Source organism: Onychostruthus taczanowskii, unplaced genomic scaffold, assembly GCF_017590055.1.
Source record: "Onychostruthus taczanowskii isolate IOZ18803 unplaced genomic scaffold, ASM1759005v1 scaffold68, whole genome shotgun sequence".
Classification (NCBI taxonomy): Eukaryota; Metazoa; Chordata; class Aves; order Passeriformes; family Passeridae; genus Onychostruthus; species Onychostruthus taczanowskii.
Window position 1 is genome coordinate 3837225 of NW_024504566.1, and position 20024 is coordinate 3857248.

A 20024-nucleotide genomic window follows, 5' to 3' on the forward strand; every position below is an offset into this window, starting at 1 on the left:
TTTTGTAATGATTTTATGAAATTTTTCCTTTATTTCTTGATGTCCTGGTTCAACTCGAGGCTAGTTCTACTCTACCCTTCATGTAATGTGATAAGGGGTAGCTTGAAAATGTCCAAGAGTGGAAGAAATTATGTTTCTAAATCAGCATAGATTTTTTTTCTTTTTCCATCTCTCTTCTATCTACCCTTTATTTCCGGTATTTTGCTTGCTTTTAGGATCATTGAATTAACCACTGAATTCTCTTCAATGATTCAATCTCCTAAATTGTGAATCAGGTGTTAATGCACAAGACAGTGGTCATATTCTTTGTGTGTTCACTCCTGTGTGTTACTCTGCATTTGTTAACATTGAGTAGCACTGTTTACCACTTAAGAAAAAAAAAGTGTATCACCCAAAAGTGATACACAAGTGTATAATCAGCAAAATGTATCACCCTTCCTTATTGCATCTGTGATGAACAGCACAGGACTCAAGAGACTTCCTATGAGAAGAGAGCCTTATAAAACCCATCCATTAAGTTTTGGATGAATCACGTTGTTGCCCGTGAGTTTTTCTTCTCTGCCTAATAGAAAAACAGCATGATTGCTATGCAAAGAGATATCCCAAAGGCTTCACAGAAAGCCCTCTGAATTCAGAAAATAAGAAAATCCCTTTCTTAGTCACAGAACTGGCAGCTGACACCATGGTGTTCAACCTTTAACAGGACAGATAAAACTATGGTCCTTAACAGCTAATTCAGAGCTAAAAAATGTAGATTAGTAGAATGAAAAGAACAGAGGAATATATTCTTTGAAAACTAAAACTAAGAAGTATACCAAGCTCTTCAGGGGAAAAGAAATACTTTAAAGCTATTTGAGAATGAGATGGTATTGAAAACAATTTACTTTCAAAACTAGAATGAGCACTGTTTTTTTTTTTAATAAGCATCCACAGGATACCCGGTACAGTGGATTTCTGATCCCTGCACAGGGACTGTGCATACGATCACAACAGTGGGGGGGGGGGAAAAAAAGTAAATTAAAAAGGCTGCCTGTTATAGAAATTATATGGCTTTATTTTATTTTAGGAATTGTCATAATATAGACTACTTAATCTTCACAGCTAGTGAAGCAACAAGATGAAAATGGAGTCATTTTCCTTTCTGGAACATTTTTACTTTTGAATACAATTATTCTAAGCTCCAAACCAACGTTCGTTTGCACAATTAAGTAAATGTTCCACCCACACAGTTATAACACAGCCTACAGCAGAGCAGGCAATGTATTCCACCTGCACAGTCACACATGCAATTATCACAAAGCAATATGCCATGCAATGTTACAGCCAATACAACAGATTATCAGAAAGAAAAGGAAGGAAAGATTTGGCTTTTGAATGGGAGTTTTGAAAGGCAAGGTCTCCAGAGATGGTCCCCAGTGTAACCATTTGCTGCCACCAAGAAGCACAGGGATGTCTCATTATCCTGACTTTCTCCACCTTATCCCACCACTCCTATCCATCTACCACTGCTCTTCTGCTTGTTCTGGCTCCCAGGCTTGCCAAATCCTTTGATGAGTCAATCCAGCTCTTTACCATTAAGAACCATTCCTTCCTTTCTTTTTGCTCAAGAATGTTGAAAATGATGACACAAGAGTCCACCAAGGGCAAGAGGAAACTAAGGAGTGCACAGTGAGAAGCAGTAAGGTGAAACAGAACCTTCTTCTCAGCCTTCTCCTCTCAGATTTGCAGCTTCAGCTGTCTCATACAATTTGAGCATAAGCCTGCCACAGTCGGTGAGGTGTCTTTAAAGACATTACACACAGGAAGAGAAGCCACTAAGATTTTATCACTGCTTCCTAACAAGGACACTCAGCACTGGCTTCAGTTTGCACGATCCACTGCTGTCAGCATGGGTACACCTAACACACTAAATGCACACTAAATGCAGTGTGGAGCTCTTGTGCTCAATTCTACTTGGTTGCACATCTGAACTACCTGCTCTGACTGGCTCAGGGGACAAACTGAACACTGCTGCACGAATGACATTCTCCAGCTAGAAAGTGGAGGTATGTGGGCTCAGATAAATGCAGTAAGCTCACTGTTAGGGCTCTTCACTCACACAGCTTGGCCCTGAGGTGCGACCTGCAGCCTCAAATGCCAGAGCTCAGGGAGCGGCAGACCCTCCCAGCAGGCAAACAGCAGCCTGAGGGAGGAACTCCATAAACTGGTCTGCAGATAATGCTGAGGACAGAGCACTCACATCCTTCTTTTTGAAGCTTTGCCACTAGATAAAAAGGACTGAGAGTCACAAGACCAGAGGAAAAGGAGGCAAGTCCAAAGACAAGGGTTTTTAACTAGGGAAGAAGAAATCAAACTATTTTAAAACAGATGAATAGATTTATTATTAAATGAAGAATACTTTGAAAATTCAAGGCATTGCGAAGTCTGAGAATTGAAATGATGAAAAAGGAATTAATAGAAATTTGCTTAAGACACATTTATGGGTTTCCTGTCATTTATTGCAGTCTTCAGCACAGTAACAAGGCCTTAGGCCGAGGACTTTATAATGTAAATATCCCACTGTTGGTAACACAAGGATAATGAAACAAAATAAGAACATCTGCTGGAATGTTAAGTGTCTTTCTAATTAAAACCAATAGTTGAATGGATCAATTCATTACCAACAAATCTGGTTTATTATCTCATTAATACAGCTGGTTAATATTATGAGAAGATTAGCACAAGAACTTGAAATGATCCTAAAACAAAAATGAACACAACAAAGACATACTGGTGAATACCGGAGTCCAAATAATGAGCAAAAGACAGATTTTTAGACATGCAAAGAACAAAGGGAAGAAAGAATGACAGGAAAACAAAAGACACCTAGAAAACCTGGCACTCCACACTAGCAATCCAACAGATGCCGAGCAGAAAACAAAAAGGCTGAGCAGCCTCCCCCAAATTCCCAGCGATTACATGGCAAAACCATTTAGTTGCCAAAATGACCAAACCCCTACGGAGAGTACCTTGGGGAACCAACCTGTATTCCCATAGGTAATTCTGGACAAAAGAGTGCTGCATTTAAAACTCTTTAGGAAATGAGCAGTTTTAAAGCTTTGTCTTGGAATCAATTGTTTTTGAGATGATGCAAGAGTATCGAGAAGGATCGGCTTGACACTTGAAATATACACATGACAGCTTCCCTGTTTTGCAGCCTTGGCACTGCAGCATCTATTCGTTGGCACAGCACCATTCCCTAATTTGTGGTCATATTCTTGGAAGCAATTTTATACTGATTACAGAATTTTTCCTTTGTTTACCAGAGCACAAAAGATGGATGACTAATGACTTGCCAAATAAACAGTATTCAAAGCCAAAACTTAGAATAATGAAAATAAAACACCCTGTCAAGGTCTTCACCAATACTACATGCAAATATGTTTCCTAGTGAAAGAAGAATCAATGTACATAATCATCTCCTACCTTGATATATTAAAGCCCTCAAGTACTTCTATTAAGTTGAATTAAGTCTGAGTTCATGAGGAATTATTTACCTATTACTTCTGCTTGTTAACACACTATGAATGATATTTAGTTAAATAGATATTAGTTAAAATGCCCATGTGCTCTAGGGGACAACACATCCTGTAGCTTTCCCCAAGATCAATCAGTCTCAACCCTGCCTGTTTTTTCATTGAATGCAAATGAGCACTTCAAAAGAACACTTAATCCTACAGCTAAAGCTTGTCAGTTTTACAGACACTGTACTTATTCTGTAGCATTTGCTGTCTAGGAATATGAGAATTTTATTCCAGTTAAATGACAGCTTTAAGAAAAGCTGTAAGTTACCGAATCCTAATAACTCGGAACAGAGTTTCTATAGAGCAGGTGTCTGCTGGGAGCTGGAACTAACAGAAATACAACTGTGCTTAATAGCCATATTTAACAGGGCTGCTCTGTCGGGGAGCTTAGGATGGTGCAGTTTCATTAGCATTAACAAGTGTTGCTATGGGTACCGCAGCACAGGCATCAGAACACAACTGAATAGGACTGGGAAAGTGATTAATAAAAATGTGAAGTGCTGGAATTTTAATAAAACAAAACCAATGTGCTTGCCAGTAAGATCATGCTTAAATAATTGACTAGATTATTTCCCAGTTCAGCAGCAGATACATGCCACTGCTTGTTGTCTTTCTGCTGGAGCCCAGACAAGCCCCCACATCTGTAAAGACCAGAGCAAACCTACTGTTCTCTCACAGAGGGACACGCATGCCCACACACACACCCCAGTGTGTATTCATAACAATATTTAAGTGCTGATGTTAATATGCAATTTATAAATATTTAACACACTACAGCACTACACAAGCTCAGAGCTGTGTAATGTCTCATTCCTGGGTAAATGACACAGACTTACATTAGGGTAACTAAATTCAGGGTTTGATATTTTGGTAACAAATAAGAAACAATATTTGTCTACCTCAGCATTAAATACTGAATAATTTTATTATACTTTTTAGAGCTTCTGTGAATTCTTATGGCTATTGTTAAACAAAATTTCTGTTTATCTTTCCTTGTTTAGTCTGATCACATGACTTGGTAGACATGGAGAGCTGAGATCCATATTATCTACTAAAATAAGGGATTAGAAGCAATGATTAAACCCTAGACTATTATCTGGAAAGATTAACAAAATAATTATGTAGCCTGAAACTCAGAATATTGAGTTACAAGGAAGAGGAAGAAAATATCCGAAGAAGAATCTGAAATGGAAGGACAAAAGGGACCATCCAGGTTATTCTTCTGTACTTATCACCCAAATCTATCTAACAAAAATTAGCAGCTTTTTTCTGTTAAACTCGCCATTTAGTAAAAAGGCATACCAAAGACATCATAATAAAGCATAAACAATGCTGTTTAAATTTCAGGTATAAAGACCGAATTTCTGCTATTTTCATATAAAAACTCCTGGGGAAAAAGAAGAAGATTAAAAAAAATGGTGTACAATTTTGTGTCAAGGTGATCTGGACCATCATTTAAAAACATTAAAAAATACATACTGGAAGGCATCACAAGTGAAAAAATGTATACGCAAATGTAGTATTTGTGTACGTTACCACTGCCACTGTTCTGCTTAACCCTCTGCAAAGAGCAGCAAGCTGGGAAAAGGCATGTCTTACTTTACATATTGTGTATCTGTGACCTTAGCTCTCCCAGAAAGGAAGGGTCTTAACAATGTGTTTAATATGGATAGTAATACTTCATTGCTACAATTTATCTTTGCAGTGCCTTTAACAAATACTGTAGTGAGCCTAGTAACTTCTATGCCAGCATTGCTATGTAAAGCAGGCTAATCACTTTACTTTCTGCTTTTTATCATGATCATTTAGTAGTGATCAATAATGCTTTATTACAAGGATTTTCCTTTTCTTGTCAGATGTCCTTTTTCTCTAATAGGATTCAATTTCCAAGCATGTTTATCCTTTTGATGTTAAAAGAATTGCCTCGTGGTCTTCTTAAACAATTGCTTTACTCTCTGTAACTAAAGGAAAGTCTGTGTGATTTGCCTTAAAAACATAAAGCCTGCTTTAGCAGTTCCTGACACCCCCACGTCATTATGATGGGAATTTCTACCGTGCTCCTAACTAAAACATTTGCATTGCAGGGTTTACAACTTTTTCGCTGGTAGACTTTCCTTGAAAAAGGCAGCTATGTGAAAAAAACAACTGCAAATAGCGTGAAACTTTTATTTTAAATAGCACTTAAATTTTTTCAGACACATACAAATTAGAACTAACCTCAAAATGCATCATGAGAGGTCTTGTTTCTGGCATCCTTGTGTGTGTGGGTGTCATACTGACAGAACAGGCTGAAATCTCTGTCAGATATTCTGATTGAGCTTCCTGACACACAGAGAGCCTTCAAGGCTGAATTAAGTGAATTTTATACTTAATGAAGAATCTGTATGAAGAAGAGGCCCTGTGATGTTAGAATCTCTGTGGTCTGTTGCTGCTTTCTCAGCGAACTGCAGCTTTTCCAGATGGAAAGTAGCAAAATAAGTTGTTTCTACTTTTAGCATCAAACCTCCATAAACTGGTATCCAAACTGGAAAAACAGAGGCTCAAAGGGAAAGTTCATTATAGTGTGCAGTGATGTGAATCAACATACTTCAGCCTGATATCATGATTCAGGAAAACAAAGCTTTGATTGTACTTCAAATAATCCACTATTTATACTCTTTACACATACATTTTTGAAAATTATTTTGAGAGGAAAGTATTTTTAAGTCAGGGCTCAAATATTTATGTCTTATAGATCCCAGAGACATCTCACAGCAAGCCACATAAAATTTCTACGAGATTATTCTTTGTACCAGAGTTTGAAATAAATATTTTTTGTGATACTGTCCTCCATGCATTCATTAAACATATAACAGAGATCTCGACTTCCTAAGTATGACATATGCTTACTGATACTACTAATGTAGCTTGTGGACATGGATGATACAATAACTGAAATTAACTTCATCAAGAAACAGAATTAGAATGTTTGAATTAGCGATACAAGTTGTTTACATTTTTCAGGCAACATTTTGCTAATTGTGTAATACATGAGGGCTCCTGAACATTAAATTAGTATAGTAATAATAAATAATAAAAATACAGCACAGACTGCATGTTTTCATTCCATGTAAGACAAAATCAAATTAAATCCTTCAGCAGGATGGTTTTTTTACATACTGGTCTTTAGAGAAAAAGCTCTTCCTCATTTATGCTTTATGGAGTCATAATAAAATTCAGTGCTGGCACACTGGTCAGGACAAATGCTAGCAAAATGCTCCTCTGACAGCAGTATCACTTAGAACTGCACATATTTGTTTCACAACCACTACTTTTTTATATTGTGAGCCTGGTGCAGTTCCACTGTGGGACTCACAGGCTGACCCTGGGGCACATGCCATGAGCTTGGCATGAGGTCCTGGATGGCAGGGTGCTGCGCCAAGCTTCCCTATGCTGCCCACCAGCCCTGTCCCTCCTCTTGCACCTGAGCACAGCTCTGACCCACACAGGAGTCCTGCAGCCCCTGATCACTCTCCAGCTGCTGTGTGCATTGGCTGGGTTTAGAGATCAGTTTCAGAGCATGTGAACAAGATTTGTTTGCAGCTCAGGTATATGAAAAATGCATCCCAACCCTTAAGAGAAATGCCTGGGTCTAAGCCAAGGGGCTGTTCAGTGTGGGAACGCTCACTTCATGTGAGCAGAAATGCCAAACCCTGCAGTATAGTTGCAGGGACGCAGGGACCTTTATCTACTGTGCCTTATTATTTGTTCAGGTGGACAGAGCCACAACACACCACAAAAAATCATGAGGCTGAAAACAGACGGCATGTCAAGTTATAGAGCTTCTATACCAGAGGGATAAAGAGAAGGTGTTTATCATGCTAAAACCACACAGGGCAGGTGGCTACTCCTTGGGTACAGAGTCTCCAAAGACAAATGGGAGGATGACATCTCAATGAGCAAGAATCAAACAGAAACAGCTGGGCCATTTCACACTGGTCACTGCTTGTGAGTCATGAAAATCAGAGAAAAATACACAAAATTAAAAAAAAAAATAGACCAATTGGAAAATAGTATCCAGTGAAAGGTCCAGTGAAAATGAGGCAAAAAAAAATCAAAAGGAAAGTTTCAAGAAACACAGTTGAAATGTGTTACAAAGAACAGCCTGTGGACCACTGAAGCTACTGACAAAACACCTACTACAATTTCTAACTTAAAGGTCTACTACAGCAGACTATTAGGACAGAATGGCAAACATGCAGTGATCATGGAAACATCTGCTGGAAAATCAGGCCTTGGGATCAATGATTGGACAATATTGATATTGCAGCTATACCATTTCCTATGGAAACATTAAAAGTTAACATGTACTGCTATTGTTTGGGTTAAAAGAGAGCACCTAGTTCCAACCTGCCCCCTGCCATAGGCAGAGATGCCACAGTCTGGTTATGTGGTTTTAGTGGTACTGACTAATGCATTATTTAATACAATTATTGAACACTAGTATTTTCCTATTTTCCAAGTGACTGTAATTAAATACTGTAGACAGTAACTCTGCAAAGAACCGAACTTTTATAAACACATTTCCCTGATTTCAATGAGACACTGGTCAGGATGATGTACCCAGCTCTTCAGAGGCATAGACCTGCTTTAAAGTTGTACAAAACTCACCACATTCTTTTCCTCCTGCTCCTTGAATGTCATTTTCTTTCCTCCATTGTGTGAGGCTTTTATCGATGCAATATTTAAAGCTACTTTAAAAAGCCCACAGAATGACATTCAAATGCTTTCAGGCTTTTCTCCCAGATTCAGCCTGCTGGGAGTTTGTGGATGAGAATGTGAAGCAAAAACCTCAGAGAGAGAGACTGGGAACAACTGTGGTTTTAGGATATAAATGGTCACACAAAGTTGCAGAGTCCTAGCAGAGGTTTCAAGACAGGACATGGAAGGAAGGAAGCACACAGGGCTGGGAAAGGTTATGAAGGCTGTTTGGATAGACAAATTTACCTTATACTGAAGTTAAAATACTTAACGCTTGTAATTTCATAATACTAAAGTTTTTTTTCTTCCTTTCCTACTGTTTGTACACGCAACCATATGCTAGTTTAAACCCTACATCCCTTCATCAAGGAAGATGGCTAAAGGGTGAAGTCTAAGACCTGTTTAAATGACAGGGAGACCCTGTGGCAGTCATCACTGCTGACAAGAATCTACAACTTTGTTGCTCTTCCAGAAAACCAGTACTCTCCAGTAAAAACAAAGCAGTGACCAAGGTGTTTCAAGAGGCATAAAAAATTATCCTGGCATTTGTGTTACACTCAGAACATTCAAAACACCTGACGTATCTCTCTAGTCTATACCTCTACATCCAAATAAAGCATGTCCACATCTATTATTTGTTCAAGTGATGAGAAACACTTTTTTGGGACAAGAATCAGATATTTGCCAATACAGAAACAGTTTAAAGGTCTTAATGAGTCTGAGGATTGATGAAACACCACTCATTCTTGCTCCACTGCAGGTAACAGAAAGACTGAGCAGAGGTTTCAAAGAACTTGAAGGTTTTAACATGCAAACAAGTTCCCACATTTGAGCTGTGTACCTGCTCACCAGGCAATCTGCAGCAGCACACTTCTGAATTAGGAGTCTGGTTAGAGTACAGAGGAGCTGATATTATGTAGTTTGTTCATGTATCAAAGCCTTTACTTGCTACTGGGAGGGCAAGAATTGGCTTGGTATACTGGAATGAAATACAAAGATAAGACCACCCATCCTTGCTTTTAAGTCATGAAAGTTTTCTGAATTCAGAGAAAATCAAATAGCAAGTCTTTATGGAGTATTTTTGGGGAATACAACATATCCTATGCCTTGTGCTAACAGAAATTATGCATTCATGCTGAGGTGTGGGGATGCCCCTTGTCTTCAGGTAAAATACACTGCATATTTACAACACAATTATTTGTAAAATTATGGCAGGAATCATGGGCACTTCAGACCTCTATTACCAACCAATACAATCCATCACTTATTTTATTATGCCATTATGATCTATTTAATGAAATATTTAGTTTCACTTGTATATTCTCCCATCGTCAGTTATCTAAGAAATGTGATGTGAAGGCTAAAACCTCTAAAATATTACTGCAACAGTAACATGAAAGGATTCTGCCTTTTGAATTTTCAAACAGAGAACCACATGAAAGGTGATTTTACAACAATAATTTAGTAATTTCCAGTCCTCCAGAAGATCCACTTGCTTATCAGGCAAATGTTTGAAATTACTTTGAGACTGGATTTTTAATTAAAAATCACAAAAAAGGCTCTTTAAACATTTTAAAATAATTCTGCTTTAGGAGATCCATTCTGGTAATCATATTAAAATAAACTGTGTTGCACTTCCAGAATTAATTAGTGAACCTGTCCTCCAGGTGTAATTGCTAATTGTTCAGTTCACAATGATTAATCTGCATCCTTTACAGAGCTTATAATACCTACTAGGAAAAGGAACCTCTTCTCTCTCTGTCCAAAATTTGTACTATGGTAGAAGCCTCAGGTCTTGAAATCCTCTACTATACAACAAGATTTAACCTGAGAAACAGATCCCTGGTGGTGTTCTGGATGCTTGAAAGTGCTCTGTGGGAAAACAACTGAGGATGCAACCACATGTGTGATCATTTGGAACAGGTGGGGGTTTTTAAGGAAGGGTACTGAGAGGATAACAACCTCTAAACCCGTGAAACAGAAAGGGGCTGCTCACGAGGCTAAGGTCTGAGGCTCCCTTGAGAATGAAGAGATGAGAAGAGGCATATGCCTGCTTGTGGCAATAGCTGCTCTGTCACCTTGCTGGAGTTGTCACCCATGGACACGAGCAGCCAGTAGCTCCCCAATCACCACCATGCATGCTGTGGGTATTTTAGAGAGGAAAGAAGTAAAGCACTCAGTCTGATCTGAATAGCAGTGGTAGTATAAGGAAGCAGGGGCTGGGAAGGCATCTAGTCCACCAGTTATTTGGTTAAGGACTATTCAGTACAAAAGAAACAACAAATAACAAGGGAAATGGTAGATTGCACACAAATGTTAATGAGCAGGTGAAAACAAAGACAGTAAGTTGTCTCTGCCAATATGGGAACTAATGGCATTAAAGGAACTACTCACACATACTACAACAGGGTCAAGATGAACTTTTGTCACTGACAGGAGAGGGGAAACGTGTGACTATCATATGTACTATGGTACTTTTGAGGGTGTTTGTGGATGGGATCAGAAGGTGCCAGTGGAATTTTGTATACTTTATGAAATGGACTTAAACAGACTTAAGAATCCACACTGATACAAAGCGGCCTGTGAACATGGGAATGCTAGTGAATCTAAGGAGGAATGCATCCATTAACCTGTATGGAGAAATCTTTTGCGTCTGAAAGTACATGGGACTGCCTTTCAGTGACCAGGAAAGAGAAAACCCTGCATTCCCGAGCCCACTGTGTTGAGCAGCTCTGATTGCATCCTTAAGAGAATTTAAAGAGTTGAGCAAAAGAAGTAATGGCTGTACTATCAGGAACAAATTCCAGCTTTCACTGGAGTACCCTCTAGGTAGAACAAAAAAAAAAAAAAAAGTAGACATGCACGACCAGTAAAATTTTTGTTTTTCAGAGTAAACTGAATATTCTTAAAAATGGGGTATGAGAGAGAGACATGGAAGGAATCAAACATGTTGTGCTTGGACATGGTGGACCTCAGCAGGAGGTGTTCAAAAGCACTTGAGCACAAGAAGATCTTGAGTAGGAAACTATAAATGTCAGACTACTGATGTAACAATGAAAGACACACTTTCAGAAAAAATACTCATTTTAAAATCCTTTGACAGATACTGTAAGAAGTGTTGATATGCAGACAGAGCAAACTGTATTGTAGGCAGTGATATACTTATTAAAAGCCACTTGGTGAAGGCTGCTGGAAGGAATTAACTAGAAAGCAACACTCTCGTGGATTAGAATATAAAAACACAGGCTTTTATCTAAATAGAATCAGCAAACCAGGAAATAGTATATTATTTAATTTTCCTCCATGTAAATGACACACCTCAGGTGCACATGCAAGTAAAAGATGTTGCTAGAGACAATGGTTTTGTAGAAGTTAAACCTCTGAATGAATAAATATTTTGTTCAAAGGCAGAGAAATAAAAAATATTAGGGTGGGATATTTATTTGTCCATGGACAATGTGATTTATAGTCTTAAGATCTCTTGACCCTAAGTAACTGTGTTGCAAACAAATCGTTTTGAAAAGGCTGTTTGAGCTATTGGGCACTCTTGCCTTTGTCCAAGGGAAGAACTTAATGCTGAAGTCAGTCATGGTTAACATGAGACAGCAGTTACAAGGCTAGGCAAAATTTTATGACTCCCAGCCATCATGCTGGCAGACCTGCCTTATGGGGAGATGAAGCACATGTATGTACATGAAAGTCTATAGGCTGACATAAAAGTTAATTTAGCCTGACATCTATTATTTTGATTTTCAACAGTGATTTTTTACATATTTCATTACCTAGAGACTCCAAATGACCTGCCAGGGGATGCAAAGTGAGTTTGGGACCAAAGACAGAGAAAGTATTTCAATGAGTGTCTGTGCTCAGTAAAAGAAAAACACACAGGCCTCTGAATTTCCATTTTCCTCAAAAAATTTCCTTTTTTTCTTTGAACTGGTGCCAGTGTCTTCACAAGAGTTATCTGAAAAAACCTCAGGGTAACCTCATCATCTCTAGTAGTCCACAGACCTATGTATAAACAGAAGAGTTGCACAGACTCAGGCACATGTTCTTTCCAATAGTTAAAACAGCACAGCTTTGCTTCCAGGTGCAATTACACCAGTGTGGAAATGCTCTAAAAGGGTCTGGCTTTTCATGTATGAGGTTCATGCCAACATACTGTAACACAGAAATAAGGCAAGAGTACCGCTCTAACTGCTAGCACAAGTTGATATTACTTTTATGAATAGAATAAGGGCATGTACTAGACAAACAACACAAATGTCACTTAAAAGACCACTCACTATCAAAGGCCCAAACACAGAATAAAAGTGCTCTAACTCTAGGTTTGAAACTGCCTGCTTGCACATGACTTCCTTTCATTGTGTCCTTCACACTATTAATGACTTGACAGTAGAATTTAAAAGTCAGCCTGAACTGAAAGCTACTCTCTTGTCTTAAATGTGAAAACATTAAACTATTTTTTTCATTTGGATCCAATCAAAGAAACCCATAAAATCTCTAAATACTGCTTCAGAATATTGATTTCACTGGAGAACACTTTTCTAAAACCAGACATACTACATAGTCATTTTAGAGACAACTTGTACCTGGTAAGACCTGTAAAGCAGCATCATTATCACTGGTTTTCTTCTCCCTTTTTTCTGTCTGTGCCTTTCCACAGGACCACAAGATATAACCTAGGCTGTTGCTCCTGCCTCTAAACACTCAGGTTTCTTTCAAAATGTCCTCAGTGTAGCCTGAGGACTTCTTGCGGTTTATCTACACTGAGCTCTAGCTAAGCTGCTTCCAGGAGGGTGCAGACATACAGACCTCTCGACAAGGACACAAACCCTGCTGTTCCTGCTGCTTACGGCACCTGGCTTATGCCTGCAGTGATTCCCCACTGTCCATTTGTGCTCCTCGCTGTGCACTGCCTGCTTTGCACTATCTCTGCGTATGTGTGCGTTGACAAACAGATTTATGTGAGGAGCCAAAATGCTCCCCGGACCATCAGCCCCACCGCTCTGGCGCGCCGCCGGCATCAACTCCCTCTCCACCTCGACTCGCTGTAGGAAACTCTCCCTGTCGCCACAGTTCCGTGTGCCAAACGTGGAAGGACGGGCATCAGTAGGACCAGAGCGACTCACGTCCCTGTAACCAGCGCGAGGAGAGTACGGGGCTCTCGGCGGAACCCCGCTCCGACGGGCACCAAGCGACCCCACCGCGCCGGGCCCGGGCGCTCCCGGCCGCTCCACACGTGTCCGCCGCTCCCCATCCCTGGACGGCTGCGCCAGCCCCGTCCCACCGCCCAAGCCGGGATCGCGGAACGGAGGGGAGTGGGGGAGGGCAGTGCGAGACCCCCACGCCTCCCGCAGCGCACTCACCTCCCCGTGCCGCCGGTCCCGCAGCCCCACGGCACGCAGCCATGCCGCCGCCGCCGCTCCGCCCGCCCGGCGCGGGGCGGCCCCGGGAGCCTGGGGGCGAGAAGCGGCGCTGCCGGCGGGGAGCGCATCCCGGGCAGAGCGGGCTCGCCCCGCGGGGCGCTGCTGCCGTTTCCCGCTGGAGCGAAGGCAGCGCCCTGTGCCTGTGGGTGCTGCGGTGGGAGCCGAAGTCCTGTCAGGGCGCGGGGGAGCGGCCCCTTCCCCGGGGGCACAACAAAGGGCGGCCGATGCCCAAGCCGCGGCTCCGGCGTCTCCCGCTGCTGCCAGGGGATGGGGCAGGGGCCGGTCCCCAGTCTCCGAGGCGGGCGCTCGGTTCTCCTTGCCGGCGCTGGGTGAAAAGGCTGGCGTTTCACGGGGAACAAAGCAGCCTAAAAACATCGTTGGCAGCGGCGACCCGGTGGGAGACGGTGTCCGCCGGCGGCCCGGCAAGGAGCGGCAACGGGGCCGCGGGCATTGTTCGCGCGTCGGGGGTTTTGTCGCTGCTTCGCTGGAAACCAGACAAAGTGTCGCTTGTGGGAGTCGCGCTGCCTCGCCTGCTTGTTCCCCTCTGCCCGGTGCTGGGCTCTGAAGCCCGCGGGTTTGACTTGCGGAGTGATCGGAGAGACTCGCCGTGATTTTATTTTTCTTGGCACCGCCTACGCCAACACCCGGTGAGCGCCGGCCGCTCGTCCCGGACAATAGCCCCCTCTGACACGGGTGTAGCTGAACTGTTGTGCAGACCTGCCGGCGTAGTAGGCAGCTCTCCGTGTGTTTACGTCGCATTTGAACGCGGAGTTGTTGATACTGGAGAAAAGCGGGAGGAGCGCGGAGCCCTCCTTTGTGTGTGTGTGTGTGTATAGCAGCGCTGTGGCGAGCCGAGAGCGCGGGGCCGCTCCGTCCCATCTGGAGTTGAGCCCAGATGTTGCCGTCTTCCGAATGCTAAATGACACAGATCACCGAAGGGATTTTTTTTTTTTCCTTGACTTCTTTATTTGTCAGGTCACAGCTGGGTTGCAAGGTATTGATTAGTCCTGCCACCCGCCTTTCTTGACAAGGATGGGCAAGAGGCTTAAAAACCACTCTGGGACTCCCTGGAATGGCATGCTGGATATTAGCAGTCAAGTATTTCAAGCTGCAGCCCTCCTCTCCGTCTATTTGTTGTTTATTTTTATTTTTGATCCTAGCGTGCTATTTCACAACTAAAAGCATTCTCCCCCCGCCCCCGATATACGATCTTTCTTATACTGAAAACAAGCAGATTAAACTGTTCCCCCTATTTGAATAACTATCCCATCTTTGCTAAACAATTAAGAGATACCCCTTAAGTAAGCTTTTTTTTACGTTTAGTAACCCTTTTCAGGTACTTAGAGGTGAATTGCTCCTCAGCTCTGCCTTGCTTACCAGAGCTGGTGTCACTGTAATCTTACTCCTGCTAAAGAGATACAGTTGCAATTTCTCAACAGAGAGCTTCCTTTGGATCAAACACAAAATGTGGTCCACTACAAAGATTGTCTTTATTTGTGCAAATATAATATAGTCAACAAAACGATGTGTATTCTTATTTAAATTCATTTCCTGGTTTGCTGTGATTTGGCTTCCAAAGGCTATTCAAGGTAGTAACAAAAAGCCACTGTTCAAATTGGTTTCTCTGAACCCCTAGGATGGGAATGATACTATAGTTCAATATGACTATTGCAAAATGTTGGAATACTAACTTAAAGGAATTTAATTTTTCTCTTGGACTGCTTTTTATGCTATGTGCTCACTCACCTGCAGGATGAGTGCTGTCTGCAAAATCTTCACACCCAATTACCCTGTAAGCTATTGTACTACATAGCTGTGGAGGGGAGGCATGAGAAACGGTTGTATCTTGCTGTATAATTGTTTAAACTTTATATTAAGTGAACCTCATAAATCAAACTTGTATTTTGCACCACAGACTAACTTATGTGTTTTCTTTTTTTTACTGATTGGATGATTACATTTCCAAACAGCTATTTTAATACTTGGATGTTTATCTGCTCTGGGAAAATGGGTGTGTTAGGAAACCCCTTTGAGAATCCTGATTAGTTGTACCAAGTGTGTGTATCCTTTATGCAAAGAGCTCAGGACTTGCATCAACATCAGACCTCATCTGCATTTTTAGTCTGAATGCTGCAGCACATGCTGTGTGCTGCACATTTCTACTGTGATGCCAAAATGGATGAATAACCAGACAACAGCCACCTGGTTGCACTGAAGGGTTGCTGGTGACCAGGTGGCTGTTGCTCACTTGCATGGCCTGACTGATCCCACTTTGAGGGGTAGTAATACAAGTCACAGTCTTCTCTTCTATAAATTTTTTAGCTTCTGCTTGCTAACTATTGATAATATCTGGTTGATTTTTTTCACTGAGCACGTTGCTTAACTCAGAGTTCATTTACTAATAGGCAGACATGCTGCTTGTTCATTTCATGGTAGACATTCATGCTGCTGTGAGGAAAACGCTACTGCACTTTTATGTGCCACCTTTTGTATTACAGTTGTGTGTTTTTATTTCCAAGGCTACAGATTTTGTCAGTTATGTTGTATTATCCCTCAGGATGCTAAAAGTGAAATAAGAATACTTCTCCATTTCTGGGAATTTGCTTTGTCTGGGTTTTGGTAGCTGTATTTTCAGAAGAGAAGGTTAAGCTTGCATATTTCACTTTGAAATTGCAAATGTTTTGAATCACACCCTCAGCTGTGGTGGCATTGTACAGAGGATCCTCTAAATACTCCTGTGGAGTATTTAGCACAAAGTATGCTGATGAAAGGATAGAAGAGGTAAGATTATTTTTTGCTGTTAATGATGTTTAAATCTGGTAGATGTCAAGTGGAGTTGACTTACATAAATACTGTATGCAGATCTATGTGAATTCAGAGCCCAAGAGAATCACAGATTCATCTAGGTTGGAAAAGACCTCCAGTATCATAGAGTCCAACCAATGACCAATATTTTTTAGAACAATAATCCAATGCTTTGTTAAAATGAATAATTTAAGGTGGCCTAGCTTTGGGTGCTCTACAGGCAGTGAAGCATTAAGTGTAGCTTTCAAGAGTGACTCTTACTGGTTGGTAGGTACTAGAAAATTTTAGCTATAATAAATAAATCACAGGGCTAAATACCTTGTAGTTGCTGTTTGGAGTAAAGAGAGAAGTTCTGTTTCATCCTCTATATACAGGATATCTGGGTTTTTTTGTCTCACCAGATCTGCATATTGCCATATCATCTGATTTCTCATTTACCTGAATCTGTAAGGGTGCAGTTATGTTTTCTGCAGAATAGGCGATTTACCCTTTTTCACTGAGCACAACATTTCTCAGCATTTTTCTGAAAGGCATTTTTTGGATTAGGGTGGAAAGATTAATTAAGGAGAATAATTAAAAGCAGTTGCTGAATGTATCACCTAATTTATAAGCAGGATGGTATTCCAGATGCTGAAGCTATTCTGTACAGCAAAATATACCAGTTTAACTCTGCCAAGCTGAAATAGTGATTGATATTTTTAGTGTGTTTAAATCATAAATGTGCCTTTCTGAGGAGGCCATGAAGTTTGGGCATCTCCTGGTTTATAGATGGAGAAGTGTAAGGTTCAAATGGGTTTGTACTGTAAGCTGAGGTTCAAAGGAGGACGAAGACAGGGGCCTATTAGTTGATCACAGGAGCAGTATTGACTTGCACATAGCCAAATGTCACATCAGTTGGCTTGTGTCCTGTTCTGAGTTGCAGCCAAACTAGTCTTGCTAGCAGTCCTGTTGAAAGATAGCAATGATATCCTTATCTCCATGCTGCAATCCCCTTTTTGACTGCAACTAACTTCACTGTAAATGAATTTGGTTTGTTCAGCTCAACAGTAGCCCTGTCAATAGCATGGTATAATGTTTTGTTACACGTAAACACTTCATTTGCTTTTCCTGTGTGCCTCTTCAAACAGTACAAATAAATTATTCAATCAAGCCTTATTTCCTCCATTCCTCTCCATTAATTGGGCCTCACATTTCTATGTAGACTTCACTTTGTGTTTTTGTCTTAGACTAATATATTCACTGAAAATGAGCTATATCAAAAACTTCTGTCAAGCTGTCTAAATAACTATTGAGGCAGGGCAAAATATTATGTATTTGTGGGTCCATTTAACTAAGGGGCAGTTGAAGGGTGATTTTTGCTTTCTAGTTACAGCTTGTAACTGTCTGTATTGTTGGTCACTTGAAAGCAAGTGGAGGTGAGGTACCGTGGGGCTCCAAGATTGAGGCTGACAGGATACCACTGCTGCCTTTGCCTCACTGGGGCAGTGGGAGTCCATTATGAAATATTCCCCCATTTCCAGCTATCTGAGATCACAAAGACCCACACATTTTCTATAGGAACATTTTTGACACATGACACCTTTGTCATGGAGGCTTTTATATCGATTGAGTATGTCAGTCAAATAAAGGTGGTATTTTTTCTAGTCTTTTATGTAAGCAGTAACTTTCAATGTCTTTAAAAATGGAATTATCTCAACTTGCAGCTTTTGGACAAAAAAAAATGACTGACTGTGTTCTGTTGGAGTACAGAATATGAAGTTGAGATTCTTAAGCAATTTTTGGTCATAAGAATAGCCTTAGACTAAACAAATTAGGTGTGGTGGAATAAGGCTAAATTGAGATTTTAAAACTGATTTTGAAAAGCTGCCTCCAAAAGTCTGTAGACTTCCTTATGCATTTGCAATGTTTTGAATTTTTTCACTATTTCCTAAGGACAGCTCAGAGCTGGCTGGCTTGTTACCATGTTATATAGTGCCCTTTAGAGACCCAATTTTTTCCTGTTCTCGACATAGCTGAAGCTACTGAGGAAAATTTCTGGTGGTTATTTCATGGTTAGCTGTATACTGATGTCACTCTTTCTTCCTCTTTTGCTGTATTGAGGGTTTTTTAGCACTGTTCTCACTGTTGGATTTGTGAGGCTGCTAGCTGGGCTGGATTTATCCAAAATGTAATGGAACAATGGTGAATTAAATGATGTAAGCCACGGAAGTGAGAATGTGTTCTGCCTATGGAAAAGGAGATTTTGGTATTTTTTTAATAACATAGGCTAATGCAATCTGTGATTGTTTCTGTATACTCAGGCAGCATGAGATGGAGCCACTAACTTCTCTGTCCAGGAAGCTATAATTGGTTACTGGACTCCTACCATGCAGAGCTCAGCAGCTTTTTGCGCTGCTGCAAGAGTGTCTGCCATTGACTCATCTCTCTGCTTCCCTAACCTGCACCCCAGAAAGGAAACTGCAGAATAAAATTGGGTTTCGTGTTTGCAGCCTGGTACAATGTTGTCTATGATGTTCCAGAGTTCCCAGCTCATTTCTGAGTGTAATTCACTGTGTAGGTTTTGTTCTATAAAGTTCTCTGTAATTTGAGTTTTGGGATAGCGGAAAATCCTGGGGAGAGCATTTGACTGCTTGGATCATTTGTGACACTTGAATGTATTCAGAAACTGAGACAAGGCACTTTGAGCAGACAGTTTGCACCCTTGGGAAATGTGTTACTTCATTTCTTTGGTTTTTAGAAACTTTGTGTTGTGGTGGGCTTTTTTTGTTCTTGTTTTTTTTGTTTGTTTGTTTGGGTTTTTTTAACTGGATTTGTTGGTTCTGTGAAAATACAGGGGAACAAACTTAATCCATCAAAGCCTAGTTCTTCACAGAAGGGTTGAAATGCAAAAGTTTTGCTTCAATTTCATGGAATTTCTTTTGTTACTCTGGGATTTTTTATTTTTTTTTCATGTAACTGGACATCATTGAATAACCTTTTGTTTTGCTTTTCTTCATTTCCTTGCTATCTGTTTGTAAGGAGCTGAGCAGAATGACTTTGAGGTGACCGTCATCCACTACCCAGTGATTTGGAAGCCAGGTGACTAACCTGGTGGTAAATGTCTCTTTTTTTGTCACACACATTCGATTTGTCTTAAATATCTCTAGCATTATGTAATGCACAGGATTGCTTTTTATTTTTTTTTCCTGAAGGTGATCAATAAAAATGTAGAAAAATGTTTAGGAAGAGTTTTGGGAGATGTAATTTGTACTGCTTTCTCAAGTCCAGGTCAACTCTGGCTGTCACTTCTGAAGCATATTTGCAATATGCTTTTTAAAATGCTTATAGTGGAGCTTCTACTACTTCTGTAGTCAGTGCTTAGCAATTTCATTACCTAGTAAGTGTTTAGCACTGGATTAGTTTGCCTCTTGAATGTATCATTATGTACATACGAAGGCTTGCCAGGACTTTTCCTAGTATCAAGTAGCTCCAGTTATTTCATTCTTTC

At 40.7% G+C, this 20024-nt stretch overlaps 1 protein-coding gene across 1 annotated transcript in view; it reads right to left on the bottom strand.

Annotated features, from left to right (window-relative positions):
- The window catches only part of ZNF277 (zinc finger protein 277), a 37634-nt gene extending 23906 nt beyond the window's left edge, over positions 1 to 13728 (bottom strand). The window contains exon 1 of the mRNA XM_041421033.1: positions 13673 to 13728. Coding sequence (XP_041276967.1) covers positions 13673 to 13715 — 43 coding nt within the window. The 5' untranslated portion in view covers positions 13716 to 13728. The remainder of the gene's footprint in view (positions 1 to 13672) is intronic.
- Positions 13729 to 20024: the final 6296 nt, after the last annotated feature.